This window comes from Rhinolophus sinicus, chromosome 16 (assembly GCF_057876585.1).
Source record: "Rhinolophus sinicus isolate RSI-liver-muscle chromosome 16, RSI-T2T, whole genome shotgun sequence".
Taxonomy (NCBI): Eukaryota; Metazoa; Chordata; class Mammalia; order Chiroptera; family Rhinolophidae; genus Rhinolophus; species Rhinolophus sinicus.
The window spans coordinates 53,621,571-53,642,375 of NC_142516.1; the positions used below are offsets into that span (position 1 = coordinate 53,621,571).

General features: G+C 35.9%; 1 protein-coding gene across 6 annotated transcripts in view; it reads left to right on the top strand.

The window, feature by feature from the left end:
- KDM4C (lysine demethylase 4C) overlaps positions 1–20,805 on the top strand; it is a 383,956-nt gene that overhangs the window by 206,657 nt on the left and 156,494 nt on the right. For all 6 annotated transcript variants that reach the window (XM_088793095.1, XM_019727138.3, XM_088793096.1 and 3 more), the window contains 4 exons: positions 11,667–11,860; positions 14,797–15,035; positions 17,078–17,391; positions 20,429–20,537. In XM_088793095.1, coding sequence (XP_088649221.1) covers positions 11,667–11,860; positions 14,797–15,035; positions 17,078–17,391; positions 20,429–20,537 — 856 coding nt within the window. The remainder of the gene's footprint in view (positions 1–11,666; positions 11,861–14,796; positions 15,036–17,077; positions 17,392–20,428; positions 20,538–20,805) is intronic.

Here is a 20,805-nt window from a genome sequence, read left to right on the forward strand (position 1 = left end):
TGTGTGTGTGTGTGTGTGTGTGTGTGTGTTGTGACTGGTATTTAAAATCTTGACTGCTTTAAACAGCTATGTGAAAATCAAATTCCCAGATTAAGAATATGAAGTTAATTTACTTGTTTACCTTTAAGGGCCTGATGTTCTAAACATGTTTATTGAACATAATTGTTTTGAATATACATAAAAATGGAAACTTGAAATAGTATTCCTTTTTGGCAAATTCCTATATATAACGTTCTGTTACTGATTGTTTTGTTAATTTAACTTTTATATCTGTATCTGGCTTACAGTATGTGACTGTCTTACTTGATAATCCATTATATCCTATTCTGACTATAAAATTGTTTTTTCATAAGTCAAGTGCTACTAGTTATGCTCTGGTTTCAGATGTAGGTACATTTCCAGTAACAGGCTGGAGAACTAGATTTAACATTTCCTCTGAGTGTATCATATGCTTAGAAAATATGGATTAAGTGAAGATTCTGTCCTGAGATGGTCTTAATGGGTAAACATTCTTAAAAGTTGTATTTGTCTAACTCCTACTGGTAGAGAGAGAAAATGGATTACTTCCTTGATGTATGTCTTCAGGACTCTCTCTGGCTCCATTTATAACACTTTCTTCTCTCCTGGCTTCCTTCTTAGGCAGCTGTTCCCCATGTTGCCACGAAGATGATTGTTGGCTTATCTAGGCTTTTAATAAACTAGGACCAAGTCCTGATGTTGAATCCCATTGGGCTCATTTGGGCCATGTGCTCCTCCCTGAGCCAGTCCCTGTTGCCATTGGGATGGAATGTTTGATTGGCCAATCTGGCATCACCTAGAAGAACACATGATTTGAGCTTGGGGAGATAAAGTTGCTCTTTTTAGTTAGAAAACATCCTAATGAAGTCTTAGGAGTGAATAGTGGAGTGAAATTTAGTAATTTAATTCTGTCACATCAATTGCGGTAAAATTTTTTGAAAAATTAAATAATGATTAGTAAATAACAGATAAAAACAGTCCTATCGAGTTCTTAAAAACTCAGCCAATATTGAAAATTGAAAACTTTTTTCATATTTTTGTCCTCACTCATGTGGCTGCTTATTTATGAAGTTAGGTCACTGAACTCATATCTCTTTGTTTATATTAGGCGATCAGATGTTTGTAGAATGAATGCTGTCATAGCTTGTTACTGTGGACATTATTGCAGCTGTACAAGTATTCAATTAAATTGAAAATGGATGTAATTTAATATTTGATTAAAGAACTGAATCTTTTAGTTTTCTTTCCAATATACATTTCACAGAGAGGGGAAATAAAAACCTGCGTTGGGGTAGGCTTCATGATTTTGGACCATGAAAGGAAGGCCTGCCATTTACAGTCTTGGACCAGAGATTATATGGATCAGGTGTGGTAATTTTGCAGAAAAATTGATTTCCCAAATGGAATTAGAATAGTGGGAAGCCATTTTCAACTTACTTGCTGTGTTCTTGGACAAAGTAAGAAGGCAAGGGATGATATGTGCAACTGTTTATTGCTATGAAAAGTCCTCTTGACCCCCGCCCAGCTCCTCATGCTACCTCAGCAACAGTTTTTGGAACAAAAGAAGAACCAAAACCAAAATGGTGAATGACTGTACTAACCTTGTCATTCCCGGTGCTCTACCTTCTTCTCCCATTTAGTTGGGTCTCTCTGATCCCACGGGGAAAGCTTTTTACATTTTGATTTAATGGATCGCTACTACAACTTGTATTTAGTCACCAGTGAAGATGGAACATTCTTGTTTTTTTTTATTTCTTGACAGTTGATGGATTGTAATAGGCAGCCACATCTGAGGAAATAAGTGAAACTACAGCCCTGTAGTAATTTCTTATTATACATATAGATGAACAGTCTTTACCATGATTATTGTATAAGTTATACAAATGTGGGGCTTTTTTTTTTTTTTTGGCACCAGAAATACTGTTGGATGGAATTATTTTAAAGTGGTCTTTACTTCTTGGAAGAACATGAGGCTGATATCAGCTGTATTTATGATTACTTTCTGGACTCAGTCCAGTCTGGATTTCAATATATTAAAACTACATGTGAATATGAGGAAATGTAGATCATTAAAATTGCATTTGTTATGTGACCAGCTTTTAAATTTAAACTGATGAATGAGTTTCCGTAGAATTAAAATAGAGCACATCCAACCAAACCACTTTCTAGATTTTATCAGTAGACCCATTGCCCTTGGGGTAGTGAAGGGCTTCTCTTGTCCAGAGCTTGTTCGTGATTCATTACAATGACAAGTCTACATTTTAATTTGAATTAACCAATTTCTTAGAAAGTGGGTGTAGAGTTAGAAACAGAAGTTGTAGTTTGTAGCTGTGTGTCATTTACTGGACAAAAAAAAAAAAGCTCCTTAGCATTTATAACATGTTTCCTATTAATTAAGGCAGAGCCCCATATTTGCTAATGAAATAGTCTGAGATCCATCCAATATTCTACATAATGATCAGGCAATTCAATTTTTGAATAAATTATGTAAATAGAAATGAGCCAAATCAATAAATGATACCAATGCAGTGAGGTCAACATTTAAGAGTTTAATTTTCATTTTTGTCTTGGTTATTATGTTACCAGCAATACTTTAGTTTTTTTGCAATCATTCAGCTAATATTTCTGGAGCATGTACTATGTGTTGATGACAGATATGCAGTGATGAACAGAGCTGACTCCTGTCCTTACAGAATATCGGTTCTGGTGGGGGAAACATGTTAACTAAATAAACACATAAACATGTGATTGCAATTTGTTGTTAGTGATCTGAAAGAAAAGAAGAAGGTGCTAGGAAATGAAACACTTTTGGTTTGAGATAAATAGAGAGATCAAGAATGAAGAACTTTGTCACTTCAGAAAGGGATCTACCTATTCATGGATATTTCCACTCCAAGTGTATAGGGTTTGAATCCAAGCAGCCTCCTCCCGCTGTGCCCACTTCTAGTTATACCCACCACCTCTGTCCTGCACTGCTCCCCCAAAATCAGATGCAGGGAAATGGACCAGTCTCTCATGTGTGTATGTTTATTTTAGGTACATATATACATGTATATTACACACATGATCACATGTGTAAGGTGCTCTCTCCACCTAATGGTAATGGTTTTCCATATTATTAAATGTTTTTCCATAATTTTTCAAAAAGAATACCATGATTTTTTTAAAAAAGGAATAACCAATTGTTTCTAGAAAATGATTTTTCCATTTTTTAGATCTTTTATAGACATTGCTGAGATGAATATTCTTAAACATAAGCTGGTACATTCATTAATAAGTATTTTCTTAGTATAAATTCCCAGTTGCGTTAGTGGTCACACATTATTCATAGCTTAAAAAATTATTACATGTTTAAAAGTTTTATGTGTTGCCACAATGTTGGCATGATTTATTCTTAACATGTCCTGGGTTGGTTTAATGCAGTTTCATTTTGCTGTTTGTGAGCCTGAAGTCAAGCAGCTAACGGTGACAGTCATGGAAGTTAGTTCTGCATGTTGGGTCACTTTGGGCCTTAAACTGATTTAAATCCCGTTCTTCCCATCTTGATTTCTTAGAATAATAATGAATCTTATACGAACTGTTTCTCCACTTCCCTATTGATGGTGTCCTAAATTTGGCCAGAGAGAAACTGAAAAAGCACTTAAAATCCATTGTATGTTTTTCTTTCTTCTCTTTGTTTTTCTTCTGATTCATGTTGAATATACCTGCCTGTTCTTCTGCTTGAAATCATTTCACAAAATTAATAACCGAGAAACGGTAATAGCAGTTCCAGACATATCCTCACACTTGAGTAGGAACACCGGAATTGCCAGATAACATGAATCTGAGATGCTGAATTATTTACCTCTAGTGCTGCGTGGCTTTCTAAGGGAGTGTTGCTGAAAAAGTATGTGTTGTCAGTTAATTTAAAATTTTTATTTCCAACAAAATTATTTGTTTTCCTTTTAGTATTTAGTGTTCAATTTCTAGCCGTATTGTTAACATTGTAAAGCCTATGATAAATTATACTTCTTTCTAAAGGCATTAATTTTTTGGTCTAGTTAGCTTTCATCAGGGTGTTTCCTCTTTTGGAAGTAATACCAGAGAATTTTCAGGTGGCAAGAGACATGTGATCAGAATGCGTTGAGTGTGAGATAGAGTTTGTGACATGGCTATTCAATAAATAAATAAAGCTGTCATTTTTCCTGAGACATTCAAAATTCTGCGTGAAATACAGGATTTAATAACATAACCTGGAATTTATTTGAAAGCTGTTACCAAGTTATTTTTGTTTCTCCCAAGCAAGAACACCCTGAGTATATATTATCCAGAGCTTTCATTCTGGGATTGCATTATGCATACATGGCCATTTTATTAATTGTTTTAAAGTTACTCTTCCCCCTCTTTAAAAATATTTCTTTATTAATGTTTTCTTACATTGATATTAGTGTTTGAACTGCACAAACAAAGATGGAAACGGGTTAGAGGATGCTGCCTTTGTCTCTGATTTTGCAGAAGTGAAGAGATGAACATCTCCACCGTCAATCTGGTGGTTTTTAACATGGCCAGCGTTTTATCGTGAAGCCAGGCAGATGGGCTCCTTTTGTGTACAGCCCCTTGCATTACTCAGCGTGCTCCTATGTACTCAGTTGTTGCTGTGAATGGGAAATGGAAAATCCCAGAGAGGCTGGTCAGTAGGAAACTGAGTCTTGAAACTTTTTTTTCTAATTCACTACCCTTGTGATACCAGGAAGTCAGTGTTTTTGTGCCTCTGTTTCTCACCTGTGACTTATATGATTGGAGTGGATGATTTACTTAGCTAAATTTCATTCTGAGTGCAGGATGAACTTCTAATTGTGTCCACTTAGTCATTTATAAAGAATGATCTGATTGGGGCGGCCGGGTGGCTCAGGTGGTTAGAGCGCGAGCCCTTAACAACAGGGTTGCCCGTTTGGTTCCCACACAGACCAGTGAGCTGTGCCCTCCACAACTAGATTGAAGGACAACGACTCGACTTGGAGCTGATGGGCTCCAATATTCCCCAATTAAAAAAAAATTAAAAAAAGAAAACAAAGAATGATCTGAGTGACTCTCAAAAGTCAATATATCTGAGCATTATAGAAGGATTATATGTTCTCTGCTTCCATGCCATTTCTGATGGCTCTCATACATGATCTCATAGACTCTTATCAGCAAATATTTATAACCATAAAATCCTTAGATCCCTGAGACTCTGCAGAGCCCTATTTTTATCTGATCTTGCCCAAATTTATCACCCATATAAAGTGTGACATGCAATGCATGAATTCAGAACAAAATAACTTCATCTGTTCCTCCATATGAAGGAGTTCAATTTCATGCTGTGTTTTGCATGGCACAGCAGGAGTGGATTGTTTAATATCTGTAACTCTGAACTTCCACAACCTTTCTATCAGAAATGCAGGTAAGTGTTGAGAAGCAGAAATTCTAAAAATAATTTCTACAGAGTTTTTGGAGACCCCTGGAGCAAGCTGTTTGAGTCCATTCCCCTTCTTTTTGCATAGTTTTTCTTTGTCTGTTTGAGCTGTGTTCCCATGGGTCAGAAAGATAGAGTTTCTAGTCTCATACCTTAAATTGCTTTATAATTGCCTTACTTTATAAGGGAGACATATTCTGGCATGGTGAAGCCTGAAAATATTCAGAAGAAATTAATTTGAACCTATTAGAAGCAGGGGGAGCGGAGGAAACATATTTTGGAAAATTGTTAGCTAGACTGGATAAACTCTATCAACACGGCATGATATCATGCATAAAAAAATGAGACCCAGACTTTTGTTCTCAACAACAATTTCAGTTTGGTTAGGGGTCACAGAAAAATAAGTTTGAGATGGAAAAATATGGCCCACATTTAAGTTTAAAACCATTTAAGATGTATTGAATGTAGTTTCGTTTTGGAATTTCCACAGTACAGTGGGTAAGAGTATGGGAGTTGGTCTAGATTTGAATGTGGCAAAGGCTGTATTACTTGTGAGCTGTGTGACCTTGTGCAAATTAACTTAAGATCTCTGAACCTCTGTTTTCTCATGTTTTCAAAAAAGATTATTTATCAAAAAAATATTTTTAAGGGCCTCTCAATCCTGTAGGTACCTAGAATGCTCTTCTCAGTAAGACAGACACAGTGTATATTTTCACAGTGTTTAAAACTAGAATGGAAGAGAAAGGTCGGATATGGCAACAACATCTGAAACAACTCACAATGACGATTCATTAAAATTAGAGTAAGATATTGGTTCTAGTATCACACTTTTTTACTATGACTGTGATATATCTTTTTAGCTTTTAGGGAACTTTTAAAGCTACTCTCTTTTTCAAGTCAGTGAGAACAAAACATTTCAGAAAGTTTTTGCTGGGTGTGTATATTGGAATCCCCGGAACTGTCAAACGTATTGTGCACCTTGACAAAATCAGGGTTCTGTGAGCTCTGCAGACCAGATGGGGAAAACAAGGGATGTTCAGGGCTCCCACAGACCTTGCTTTATTAATGGACATAAGAACAAAGGAAATAACCTTTGCATTCTTTATATACCAACTTTGTTGATTAATATTGATCTTAGAAGTGTATTTCTTTTTTCCCCTTTCTCAGTGTAAACATAATTATAGAGTTTACTTTTCATGTACTTCAGTGAAACAGCCTTTTGTCTTTGACTGGTATTATATGAAATGTGACCCAGGAAATCAAAGTGCTGTTCAAATATTATTTTCAACTTAATTAGATCTGAATATTTTAAAACTCCATTTCCTATATTAAAATAATTCTTATCAATTGTCAAGGTAATTATAATAATTTTCTCCCAAATGTATTTGCGTAAGAGGGTACATGTACAAATGAGCAATGACTGAATAAGTACATAGATTAAATAAATCATTGTTATAGTTGATCTTACATATGACTAAGGTCTGAAGGTCCATTTGGGTATGCATTGATGGGTGCCTAATATATTTCATAGATAGCTCTTGGCAGGAAACAGGCATTTTCTCTTCTATTACATTAGTTTCTTGCAGATTTTTTTAGCTTTGACTAGCTATTTGAAGAATCACGTGGCTCTACCATCTTTGCAGAAAAATTCTGTAAAACATAAGTATTTAGTATTTAAGTACAAACTGAAACTTAAAAATTTTTCTTTGCTTTACATCAGCATTTTGCATCATCTTCAGTTTTTTTGTGTAAAGGAGGGTCAGGGAGATCATAGTCATAATTATGTTTAAAGAGCTCTTTTGACCCAGTATATTTACACACTTTTTGGTTTTTGAACCCCTGTGACAGAGCTAGGAAAGCATTTTTATGTGAAGAAGCTGACTCAGAACTCATGGCGTCCCCAGTCTTACATAGCTGATAACTAGAAGAGCTGTAGGCAGACCAGTGTTCAGCAAGCAGATAGAGTAATGTGGCTATTGCTTATTAATCATATTAAACACAGTCATATCCATTAATATGGTGGAATAACCACCAGTGTGGACTTTTTTATGTCTAGCTTCTTTAGCTCAGCATAATGTATGTTAGAATTACCTACATTCATTATACTGATTCTGAATTTCCCCTTTTAATGTAATTTCTTAGAATGAAATTTCTAATTTCTTGAGCCAGCTAAAAAATACTAGGATGTTGGAAGTACTCCAAAAAGGGTGAAATTCGGTTCAGATTTGTAACTGGTAATGAAAATTTTACGATAAAAGAATGGGCTATAGAAGTAGAATATCCTGCTTAATTAACTTTTGGAATTTCTTTAGAGGAATACCAATATAAATAGACCCCCTCCTTTTTTTTTTTTTACAGTTAATCCACATATTAAATACTTTTATTCATTATTAATTGTCTGGTGAAATGTACAGAAAAAATCTTTAGCAATTTTTTTAGTATCTCATTAGGTTAAGTATTTCTATAAATAGTAGACTGATATCCTATCAATCAATTCTGGCTTTATTAATTGAATAATGCATCTATTTTCTAAAATTGTTTTATTTAACAACTGTTTAAATTAGACAATGTTTCTGTTAAAATGATTGATTACATTACATTCCATAAAACTTGAGTGGCGTCTTCATTGGAACATAATGCCAGAAAATACTGATCAGAAATACGAGCCTATAAATTAGAGTGCATATTGCAAAATACTGTTCCTCACTCATATCAGAATCAGAAATAACTAGTCATAAGTATAGCAGAGAAGGTCTTGGGATTCCTGGACATTTACAGATTCATTATGAGTTAAGAGTGTGGCAGTTTCCCAAAGAGCTGGGCCTGTTCTCTGTTTGTTTGTTATGATGCAGTGGAAACCTACACCATTGATATTGTTTACATAGAGGTAAGATAATGATGAAGATTGAGGAGTTCTAGTTCATTAGAGCAACACAGTTCATGTTAATGCTAACAAATTACTAGCAGATTATTCTTTGCACGTGTAGAGAAAGAAGTGTTTAGGGTTTCATGACTAAGTTGAAAATGGATAAAAGGGTTAAAGAATAGGAAATAATGAATGTGATACAAATCTGGATGAATAAAGAGTAGATTGTAGATCGGTTGGTCAAAAAATCAGGTTAAGAAACACTCATCACAGCCTTGTCAATTTAATAACCACAGTCTGTAGTTAAGATTTCTTTGATGCTCTATGCCTAGAATTGTCTACATAGTTTTTCAGTGAAGTATCTGAATTTACTGAGTACTAAATTATTTGTTAACATAAAAGGTAGTTTGATGGTTTAGAATAAAATTATATTTCAGTCATATTTACTGATTTTGGCATTAAATAGTTAATCACCATCAGTTACATTTTTGGTTAAATAAGAGGTTCCTATGCCTGATACTTTGCAATGTTTTTGTTACTACTTAATGTGGAAATAGTGAATAATTCTGTCTAATTGTGTTAATAACACATTATTCTTAATTCTTGTTGTGGCTAAAGAAAGTAGGTTGTTAGAAAACAATGAAATAAAGAATATCTGTCTTTTCTTTGTTCTTTATTTATGAAATATTCATTTAAAAGGAAACTTGTACAAACTTTTGGGCTCTCAAAGCCAATGAAGGGTGAGTCCATTGAACGTTGTATATTTTTACATTTTATACCCAGTCCCATATTTTCATAGCTTATATATTTGGAGATGTAAGACAGTGTCACTATGTACTGAACAAGAAATGGATATTTCTTTTTTTTACTGTAGTTCTGATCTAACGTAGAAATTTTGTTTTGCCATAAAGATAATTAACTGACAACCTTCAAGAAAAATAATTTTTGGGAGTGGGCTAGATTTTGATGAAAAACATGGGGTGTTAAAAATCAACTTTTTTGATTGATTTAAATTTCTGAAGGAAATAAGAATTAATATGTTGCTTGTGTTTTTTTAATATGAGCCATTTATTGGTAAATACAGTTATAATGGTTATTACAAGGGACAATATCTTACAGTGATCTTTGGTTTAAAGACACACTAACTACTCATGTGTCAGTAGAAGACAGCAGTATATACTTTATTTGGATATTCATACATCTTCAAAACAAGAGCTTGCCATCATTGCTCTTCCCTTCTTTTTGGTTGTCCTAGTAGTAATCTGATTCATTTTCTTTTTCTGATCAAAGGTGACTTCACAAGCTAATTTATTTTTCTGTGATTGCTGTGATAACCAGAAAAATTAATTTTGAACTCTAGTTTTTTTCTTATGAAGAATTTCTTACTTCTTATACCTTGAGTTCCAAGACAAAAGGAAAAATTTGGATTTTTAGCATCTTTACCATAAGAATTTCCATTCATTTTACAAACACTAGCTATAATGTATTAAGGATTTCTTGTAGGAAAAAAAAAATCATAAAAGGATGATCATCAGTATTAGAGCCAATGTAATAGTGGAAAGAAAATCATTCACCATCCTTGACCTTGGAAGGTTATTAAGCTCTTTGAAATCAGTTTCTTCTGTTAAAATGGAGATTTCTGTGTCTTACTTTCAAGAATATATGAGGATTGCCTTTAACAATGCAAGTAAACCACCTAACTCATGAAACATACTTGGTGTTTAGTAAACATTAATTTCCATCCTCTTTTATTTTTTAAATTTCATTCATCCCTCTACCCTTCCCCTTTGGCAACCATTAGCTTGTTCTATTTGTGGATCCTTTTCTGTTTTGTTTTGTTTATTTATATATTTTTTAAGATTCTACATATAAGTGAAATCTTACGGCATTTGTCTTCCCCTGTCTTACTTATTTACTTCATTTAGCGTAATACCCTCTAGTTCCATTCATGTTGTCACAAATGACAAGATTTCATTCTTTTTTATTTCTGAGTAATATTCCATTGTATATATGTGTGTGTGACACACACACACACACACACAGACACACACCCCCCCCCCCCACATCTTCTTTATCCAGTCATCTACTAATGGACATTTTCGTTGCTTCCGTGTCTTAGCTATTGTAAGTAATGCTGCATTGAACATAGGTATGCTTATTTCTTTTAGAATTAGTGTTTTTATTTTCTTCGGATAGATACCCAGAAGTGGAATTGCTGGATCATATGGTAGTTCTATTTTTAATTTTTTGAGGAATCTTTGTATTGTTTTCCATAGTGGTTACACCAATTTACAATCCCAGAAACCATTAGAGTTTATAATCTGAAGCGTACGAGGGCTCCCTTTTCTCCATATCTTTGTCAGCACTTGCTGTTTGTTCATTTCTTGATAAAAGCCATTCTGACAGGTGTGAGATGATACCTCATTGTGGTTTAGATTTGCATTTCCCTAATGATTAGTGTGGTTGAACATGTGATACGTCTGTTGGCCATCTGTATGTCCTCTGTAACAGCCTGAGGAGATCCTGTTAGCTTAGTCCTGGTCATTGTGGCTTTGCTCTTGGAGTCATTTTTCCTTCATTTCATCCTGTTTGTCCCTGTGAGTCTAGGCTGGCAGCACTTCTGCCCAAATTCCATGCTAATCTTTATACGTAACTTATTTTATAAGATATGACTCATAAGTATGTATTAATAAGAATCAAAGTCCTAGTGAATTCAAAATAATAGTTTCTTTGAACATCTTACTTTAGCACTATTCCTTCTTCCTAGTGAATATGTTTATAGTGATGGTGGTGGTTATTTTATGATATGATATAGAAGTGTGTTCATTGCTCACTAATTGTTGGTTACTTTGTGAAAGTATCTATGTTAATAAACATAATGTGATTAAAATATATCTTGAAGAACATTTATCTCAACCCATTGGTTTAATTATTCTAATCACATTCATGGGCTACTTTTATTCATTTGCCAACTTAGGTTTTCAGCTTTACAGACCTCTCAGCTTTCAGCTCAGTGATACATCCCTGTGACGGGCGCGTAATCCTTCTGTTGCAGGCATGCTTTCAAATGCATGCTCCTTCCTTTCAGTTGTTCTTGGTAGACAGTTCCCTATGAACTCTACAATGCCTTTGAACATATTTTACCATTTATAAATGTGAATATACAGGTTCTCACCTTCATTCAGAGGAAATTGAGTTTATCCCCCACTGAATGTTTGAAAATGTAAAACATTATCCTCAATTATATGGTGACTAAATATTCATGAATGGTCCATTCATAGTACAAATCTGTGTGACTTTATGTAGCTAGTGAAATGTTTAAAGCACTCCAATCCCATTATGTTTCAGTGCACCTGCAGGAAAGACATGGTGAAAATTTCAATGGATATCTTTGTGAAGAAATTTCAGCCAGACAGATATCAGCTGTGGAAACAAGGAAAGGATATATACACCATTGATCACACGAAGCCTACTCCGGAATCCACCCCTGAAGTAAAGGCGTGGCTGCAGAGAAGGAGGAAAGTAAGAAAAGCATCCAGGAGGTAATGATCCCACCCCCACCCCATCCCTCTTGTACTAACTCAATTAAAATGGGTCACGAACGTGATGTTTTCACAGACTATTTGCCTTTTTTCATATTTCTTCATCATAATTGTACTTACTATCTTACTGAAAATTTGAGGCAAAGTATTTGTAATTCTTGAGAAATGTAATAAATAAATAGAATGTAGGAAGAGATGTATTTTGTGTATGAGAATATTCCTGGAGTTATTATACATGCAAGTAGAACAATACTGGAACTTCTTAGACCTCTTACGCTAATATGCTTTAAAGTGGTCTTGGTGCTCTCTGTTCATCTCCATAGTTTATCTTCAGTCACGTGATCTTTTTCATTTTGCTACCAATTTTCTTTCTGATGTTTTCTTCATTTGTCAAACGTCTGAGATATTACTTTTCTCATTGGGATTTCTATATTTTGCTGCATTTTATATACTTTGCTTTATTCTTTTACAAGATGTAAAACAGAGCATGTAGTGTTTTTGTAACATGACTGTCCCTGTGAACTTTATTCTACATTCTGTTTTTGTGGCCAGGGCCATTTCAGAAGCCTGCATCCTGTTGTGGGCATCTTGCTGTTTTAAACTCATGAATAGGATATGTGTCATGTTGCTAGGGCCCTCAGGCAATCTTTTTAGGCTCTTATGTTTTCCAGGGTTATATTACATTTTCACTTTCCAATATTACTCATTTTTTTCTTTCAGATTGTAAAAGTAATATTTGTGCACTGGAGAAAATTTGTAAAATAAGGAAAAGAATAATGAAGGAACCCCAAATCACCCATAACCTCACAATACAGAGATAACTAGGTTAACATTTTGTATATATCCTTTACATATATATTTATTATTTATATAATATTATATACCTTTCTAAAATTGGGGCCATGCTCTATTAACAATTTGATGACCAGTTTTGTGAGAGTTTTTATTTTTTTATGTAATTAAATGATTCACTACACGGTAATTTCTAATGCCTGCTTGTATTTATTAACTAATCCCCCATATTTGGACCTGTAGCTTGTTACCAGTTTTTTGCTAACTAAATAGCACTGTAATTTCAAATCTTTGGCCATATTTCTGATGTTTATTTTCTGATTCTCTTTTTTCCCCTGACATTTACTTTCTGCTATTTTAGAAAGGTAGTGAGCGGAGGAACCTTAGGAACATGGAGTCAAACGTCCTCATTGTATGAAATACCTGAGGCACAGAATAAGTTAGTAGCAGAACTCAAACTGAGGTGTTCTCATTTCACCCTACAGTTTACAGCACTGATTTTCAATGATTCGTTTTCAAATCAATTTAATAGGTTAGGAACAACATTTTAATGTAGGAGGTAAAATAGAATAAAAAGTATCATAGTCCTTCCCATGTGGTAAGGGGGTAAGTATTAATTCATACATGTGTGAGCACATGTGTACGTACGTGAGTGTTGTTTCACCATCTAAAATGTATAACTTACTATGGGTTGCATTCAGAAAAGTCGGGGAAACACAGATTTAGAGAGTCAGTGCCTTTGATAAATGTGTTATCCACATTACCAAAAAAGCTTGCTGTGGGAGTGAGTAATCTTGAGTTTAGAAGAAACACCCGCAGAACATCTTGAGAACTGTTCTTTAATGGGCAGAAATCATAATACACTAATTAGGTGTACGGTCTGATCTCCTAGTTACTAACCACGGTGGCCCTTTTGGGTTGCCAGAGAACAAGATCTATGACATTGAACTAATTCGAAATGCCCTTCAGTGTGCTAAAATGATCAATAGACTTTGCTCACCCAGGTTGAAAGCCTAGTGTTAAGGGGCTTGTCGATCATGCTCAGCCTTGTGGCTTCACCATAGTTTGCTGACTCCCTTAAGTAATAACCTATTTAGGGAAATCTAATGAAGGGAATGATGCATTGAAATCTCAGAGATGTCAGCCATCTTATTTGACATGTACTATGCTAGTAGTAATGTGAAGATTTTCTGCATAGGCCAGTGCATGGGTTCTCAATAAATGTGATGATGGTGATGATGATACTGGTACTGTTACTACCACCAGCAGCCAAAGTGAGTTTGCACGGGTTACCCCTGGCTCCTCCTTTATCTCAGATCTCTGTCCTCCCTGACTTTCTACAGTGGCTAGTGGGGTGTGTGTGTGTGTGTGTGTGTGTGTGTATGTATGTGTATGTGTAGTATATGTGTGTGCACTGAAATACACGTTGGTTCGATTTGAGTTGTAATTCTTCCTAAAGAAAGCGTAAGAAATGTGTCATATGCAAAAGGCATCTATGACAAAGCTATCAAGCGACTTTCTGGAAAATACTAAAAGAGGAAAAAAGTGGTGTCCACTGTGAAAATAATAAGTTGATATAAGATGTTAAATTCATACAGTTGGCCTCCTTCCCTCTTATTTCTTTTAGCTAATGATGATTTGGCATTTAATTTTAATAATTTCCATGCGTATTTCAGAATTATACAAAACTCAGGTAAATGTGGGCACTTGTTTACCTTAGAATGTAATGAATCTACTCAGATTTTAGCAACAGCTTTCTGGGTGCTCCTCATTTCCTCTTCTGTTTATCATCATCTAAATAATATTTGATTTATTGATTAGATTTCCCATGTCGTCATTTTTTATTTTTATTTTTGGACCTCTTTTAATGTTGTTATAAAATTTTAGCAGACTTTTCCTCCAATAATGTTTAACAATCAATTGTTTACAATTGTTCTAATTTTAATTTTTTACATTGTTATTAAAACTCTGGTTAAGATTTCAGTTTCAAATTTAATTGGTTAATTGTGAAGATTATCTCTGCACAATGATGAAAAAACTGTGTTTTTCTTCTTTCCATCAGTGAAAATAACATTTGTATCGGTATGTGTTTTAGCCTGTCCATTGCAAACATTCTGCTCTGACCACAGTTCTCTCCTTAATAGCTCCCAGTGCACTGGCCCTCACTCTAAGAGGCCTAAGAATGAGGGGGACAAGGAAATGCCAGCTGCAGTCAGTGGGGCAGAGGGCCCCACCCCTGACCCAGACGCAGATGCCCTCGAGGTCAGTGAAAAGCCAGAAGCAGCAGCAAAGCTGGGGAACACAGAAGCACCTTCAGAGGAAGTAGCCTCTGCTAGCAGAATGCAGCTGGATCAGAATTCATCAGATAATATCAGACTCTCAGGTGAGAATCTGGCTGCTTGTTTGAGAAGTAGTAGGTAGTTGAAGATCTGATGCCTTTGATCTATGTTCTCTAGGACAGACATCTTACTTTTCCACATAGCTTACGCAATAAGCTTTCTAAAGGTAGGGGGTAACTCAGTCAGGAGGCCAAGGGGATGTTTCAAAAGTCAGGAGCGCCACTGCTACATGTAGTGGAATTGTAAGACAAACAGCCAGCAGTGCTTGTTTGGTTTAATAAAAAAGAATATTCTAAAATGAAAAAGTTTTTTTCAGTGCAACTCAATTTACAATATACAATACGTTTTTGGAAAGTTTCTCTTGAATTCATATGGCACAGAGAAAACCAATTACAGATAATTCTTTGCAGATTCTTAGCTCTTGACTTAATTTTAAGAAGCAAATAAAGACTATAGTTTTTAAAAGGAACAACAAAAATCATTCAGTCTTGGGAAATGGTATGTGTAGTCAGTCCCCTGGCCATTTCTCTATACTAAAGCCATCATCTGTAAGTCTTAACTGCTTTGCTTATTTCCCCCTTTTATAGCATATTTCTCTGAAGCTGCTTTCATGCTTTGCTTCTTTAGGTTAGGGTGTTTGTCCTTTTCTTCATTGAGCTTGTTGGTAATTCCTGTCTTCCTCTCAACACCCCTTGTCTAGTCTGTCCTTCACTCGTGGGATTCTTCTGAATCTGGCTACCCCCTGCCTCCTCCTCGTTTAAGGCACTATTGTCTCTTGCCTGGACTATTGCAGAAATGATTTCCTTCCTATTTGGCTACATCCACCCTAGACACCTCTGCTAGTCAGTTCTCCATATGGAAGTCATGGTGATCCTTTAAAATGACATAGCTCAGGTCTTGTCCCTTACCTTGTTTTTACTTGTCTTCCACTTAGAGTACAAAAAAAGTCTTATAGCCCTAATTAACCCGACCTCGGCTGCTTTTCCCTCTTCATTACCTCTTGTTCTTGAAATAGCTGTGTTAACAGAGCTTAAATCATAGATTTTTCTTCAGTGAGTTCATACTTTAGTGAGAGCTAGACAAATATAATTTCAATCCAGTGTGATAAGTGCCACGATAGAGACAGCATAGGAAGGTGCTGGTACACCAGGGACAAACCTGAAACAGACGGGAGGCTGGCCTGGCAATGTTTTTGGAGTGGGTGATATCTGAATTGACTTGAGATAAACGGATAGGTAGCAAGGTGGACCAGGTAGAGTAGGGAATAGCAGCAAACAGTGCAGAGACGACAGTTATGCAGTACATATGGCTTCTTTAGAGTCCTTCACCATAGTTTAATGAACCATTGCATGAATTACTGGGTGGTGTAGGCGAAGGGCACCCAGTTCTGTTAGTTCTGTCACTACACAGTTCCTTGCATTTTGACCTCCAGGGTTTGAATAGAAGATGCAGCTTAAATAGAAGCTACACTTAAATAGAAGATGTAGCTAGGTTCAGCGTCAGAGCTAGCATGTAATAGGTGAAATTATGTGCGTGTGCATGTGTGTGCATGTGTGTTTGTGTGCACATGTAAGGGAGGGAAAAGGGTGCACAGAGATGGCAGTACAAAAGAAGTGCTTATGATATTCTTCTATATGCTGTCATTGTGTGACACAAGATTAGTGTAGGAAATAATTTTTACTGGATCTGCACAGCCTTACATATATTCTTTACATAAATCTTCTGACCTGGAATGTTTCATCAGTAGCAGCTCTTATCATCATATATTGGAATATAATTCTTATTTTTAGAAAGATTTCAAATTTCTATTGCTTTGGATAATTATTGTTATTGCCCTGGATTTTGACATTAGTCTATAGTGGAACCACTTTTTAACCCCTTGTTTTGTCAAATATTCTTTTGCTAAACTCCAAGGTCTCAGTTTTACAACTATGAAGACTACGTGATACTTCAAAGACCTTTCCCACCCATGTCTGTGGAAGTTTAGAGGGGAAGCTGGAAGACAGAAATTTAGTTGAGAATAACGATTGTACTTAGTAATAATACAATGCAACATTTACTAACAGTCTTTCGTTTTACTTCTCAGGAGACAGCTGCTTAAGCACATCTGTAATGGAGGAAGTGAAAACTGAGAATGGCCAAGCCTATGTCATAATTCCACCTTCGAATTCCAGTGAGGCTGATGGTTCCATACCTAGTGGCCATGTGACGTCCAAGGAATCAGACCCACCCAAACTTCCTTGGCCAAAGTCACCTGAATCGTGCTTCTCAGTGGCAGAGAGTAACAGTGTGTTGACAGAGGGAGAAGAGAGTGATGTGGAGAGCTGCGGGAGTGCCCTTGAAACTGTGGAAGTCCCAGTGGTCCCCAGTGGAGAGAGAAATGGCTTTAAAGTCCCCAGCGTATGTGGCAATGTCCGATTTTGCTGTATTTATTGTGTGGTTAGGGAACTTTCCGAAAATTGTGCTGTGCATTGAAATCTTGCTGTAGTGCAGATGACATCCCATAATTATGGGTCTTAATCATATTCCCTTTAATGACTGGAAGGTAAGCCTTCTGCGAGCTCTGGCTTACATGGCGATAGTTCAGATAGCATGACACTTTTGGCCACGTGGTGGAGCTTAATTTTCTTCATTTTTAAGTTTTTCTAAAATTAAACTCTTTATTTTGAGATAATTATAGACTCACATGCAACTAAAAAAAATAGTACAGAAATATCCCATGTACCCAGTTTCCCCCAATAGTAACTTCTTAGAAAACTGTAGTAGAATATCCCAATGTCAATATCGCTGGGATGTTCTACTATAGTTTTCTAAGAAGTTACTATTGGGGGAAACTGGGTACACGGGATCTTTCTGTACTTTCTGTCAAGATACAGAATGGTTCTATTACCTCTAATATGAATCAGACTGGAAATGATTCACCCACCGGGCTCTGCCCTCCTCCTGCCAAAGGTTAATATTTCAGGGTTCCAGGCTTTCCATAGCCTCTATTTTAACATTAGGGCTTGCCTGGTCATCATGCTTTCCTCTCACTCTTTCCTCAGGAACTCTGATTCTAGGATCAGGCTGACTGTTCTGGTCTTGCCCACTGCCAGAAACAGCCCATTTGCCTCTTGGAAAACTCAAGAGCCCTCTTGATTACCAAGCTCTTCATTCTATCTGTTTGCATAGGGCCTCCCTGTTTCTCATATGTTCTTGCTAATATCATATGCTTTCAGCATAAACTGTTGCTGTAACTAAGATTGTGATCAGGCAAGCTCTGATTGTGTGTAGTGATGGCAAGCATTCGGTAATCTCTTTTGACCTATAGAGCTAGATGAGGGAATTCAAGTGGGTAAGGAGAGCCTCCATTGTTTGAGCTGATAAATTGAGCAGTGCCCTGAACAGACCCACTTCTTGATTTGCTCTTGCTCATTTCAACTCACCACTGACCTTGTCTATCACATCTTTGAGTAGTAAGGGAGATTAGATAAGGAAATCCACTCATCTAATCTCCCTAGTTTTAAAATGTCAAATAACATATAGATAATTTCCTAATTTGACATAATCACGTTTATCATTTCATGCATGATTATATATTCTACTGAACCATAAAATATTTATTAAAACATATGAGAAATAGAAAACAATGGCCTAATTTATTTGAAAAGGTGGCTAAAGGGAAGTTTGAAAATAGTATTCACATACTACTTAGTAAACCAATTTTACAACTCAATTTCATGTAGGGATTAATTGTACCTAAACAGATATTGGGATTCTAGAGTGGTGAATAAGTCAAATGCCTATTTAGGTTATATTCAGTCACGTACTTTAAACTGGAATGGAACTGAAAGTAACTCTTCCGGTTCCTTGCCTTCAGTGGAGGCGCTTCTACCCTCAGTGCCTTTAACCTTCATCATTACTATTTCACTGAACAGAGATTGCCCTCCGAGGAAAGCAAATGCTGCCCTTAAGGGCTGGGTGACTTGGTTTGCCCTTCTTAGAAAGAGCTATACGGTATTCTTTTCTTACATCAGGGTGTCAGGCAATCGTTCCAAGTAATATAGACCCATTTCATTTTTGTGTCTTATTTTTAAGTGTAATACTATGTGTATGCTAGTAGCAGTCAGCTTTAGTCAATCTTCTCAAGAAATAATTAAGTTACTTTCTGAACATTATCTGTCTCTCTATCTATAACTGGGCTCCATGCTCTCCCTGGAATACACCAAATATGTTAACGCTTCACATGTTATTCCTGCTGTCCAAAGTGCTCCTTCCCCAGAGCTCTAAATATATTGCTCCCTCATTGCACTCATGATTACACTCAAATGTCTCCTCATCAGAAAGGCCTTTTCGAATGACCCTGTGTAAAATAGCCCTCTCCCCATATCTTTCCGTTCCTTTGTCCTACTTTATTTTTTCTTTATCGCTTATCTACTTAATAGTACCTGATAAATATTTACTTTGTACTTATTTCTTATCTGTGCTCTTCCCTCTTATAATGCACACTCCTTGAAAGCAAGGACCTGGTGTATTTTTTCCTGCTATAACTCAGCTTTTAGAACAACGTGGCACATAATAAGAGCTTAATAAATATTTCTTGGTGTTGACTAAGTTATAATTTCCCACATTACTTTTTAGCTATTATAAACCACAGATAAATCTCACCCAACCACTGCTTCTTCAGCTGACAGGAAAATTTCTGACAGACTCCTTTCTTTCCTAGTCAACTGTTGATATAAACCTATTAGTTTCAAACGCTGTCTTGGGGAACCCCACCACCCCCTTTTTTTTCTTTTGGATTGAGTAGGCAAGAAAGCTTGTAATTGGTTCACTCTGGAAGGTGTCAGGGTACGCATGACTTTTTCCTCTACCTTTGAAATGTGAAGTAGTTTGTAGAGCCCAGGGCCAAAGACTTTATATAAAATTTAAGTGGTTTCAAGATGACAGTAATTTACCATATTTTAAAAAAACAACTTTTGATTTCTTGTTATATCCTCAGTGAAGTGGTGATTCGTTTCTGAGTGAAAGGAAGTGTATGGGCTCAGTTTGGCGTCTGGTTTTCTCTATGGATAGAAAGCAAAATAACATGTCAGATACTCACAAGTGACCAGCATAGAGGTGGCCAAATGCCACGGTCCTATATGGTCGTGAATATATAATCCTAAATGTAGATTAGTTTTAAAGACCTTTTGGAACCTTGCTAACTGCTAAGTTTATTGTAGTCCTGATAAGCCTGCTCCTCACTACAGACAGTGTTTTAATATGAAGTGGAACGATAGTTAATTGACCTCTTTGTAAAATAACTAATAGAATGGCCAGGAAGTGGAAAAATAAAAAAAGTACAGGAGTTCTTCCTAATTAAATTGTCATAAATCATTATGAACCATAGTTTTTTTTTGTATAAAATAAGTCTTTACCTGTGGGTGTTTCTTCCCCATTTTTGTTCTGGAACCAGAGACTAGAGGGAGAAACCAAAACTGCTAAAAGTTGGCGCCATCCACTTAGCAAGCCTCCAGCAAGATCCCCAATGACTCTGGTGAAGCAACAGGCAACAAGTGATGAAGGTAGGCTTGTGATGCTTTTCAGTATTTTTTCTGTGTGTATTGTACCATATTCAGTATTCTGTCAATTTGCTGTAACAAACTTTTCTAAAAAATTGCTTGGTGGAGAAGTAATTTGACCAAGTTGCAAATACATACCATAGGGGGATCATAGGTAATAAACAATTTATAGGTAAAAGAATTTTGGATTTTAGGGATAAACACTTACTACACATAATCTAGCCATGTTCCCAGTAAAAGTCTACCTGTTTTATATGATGGGATAAAATTG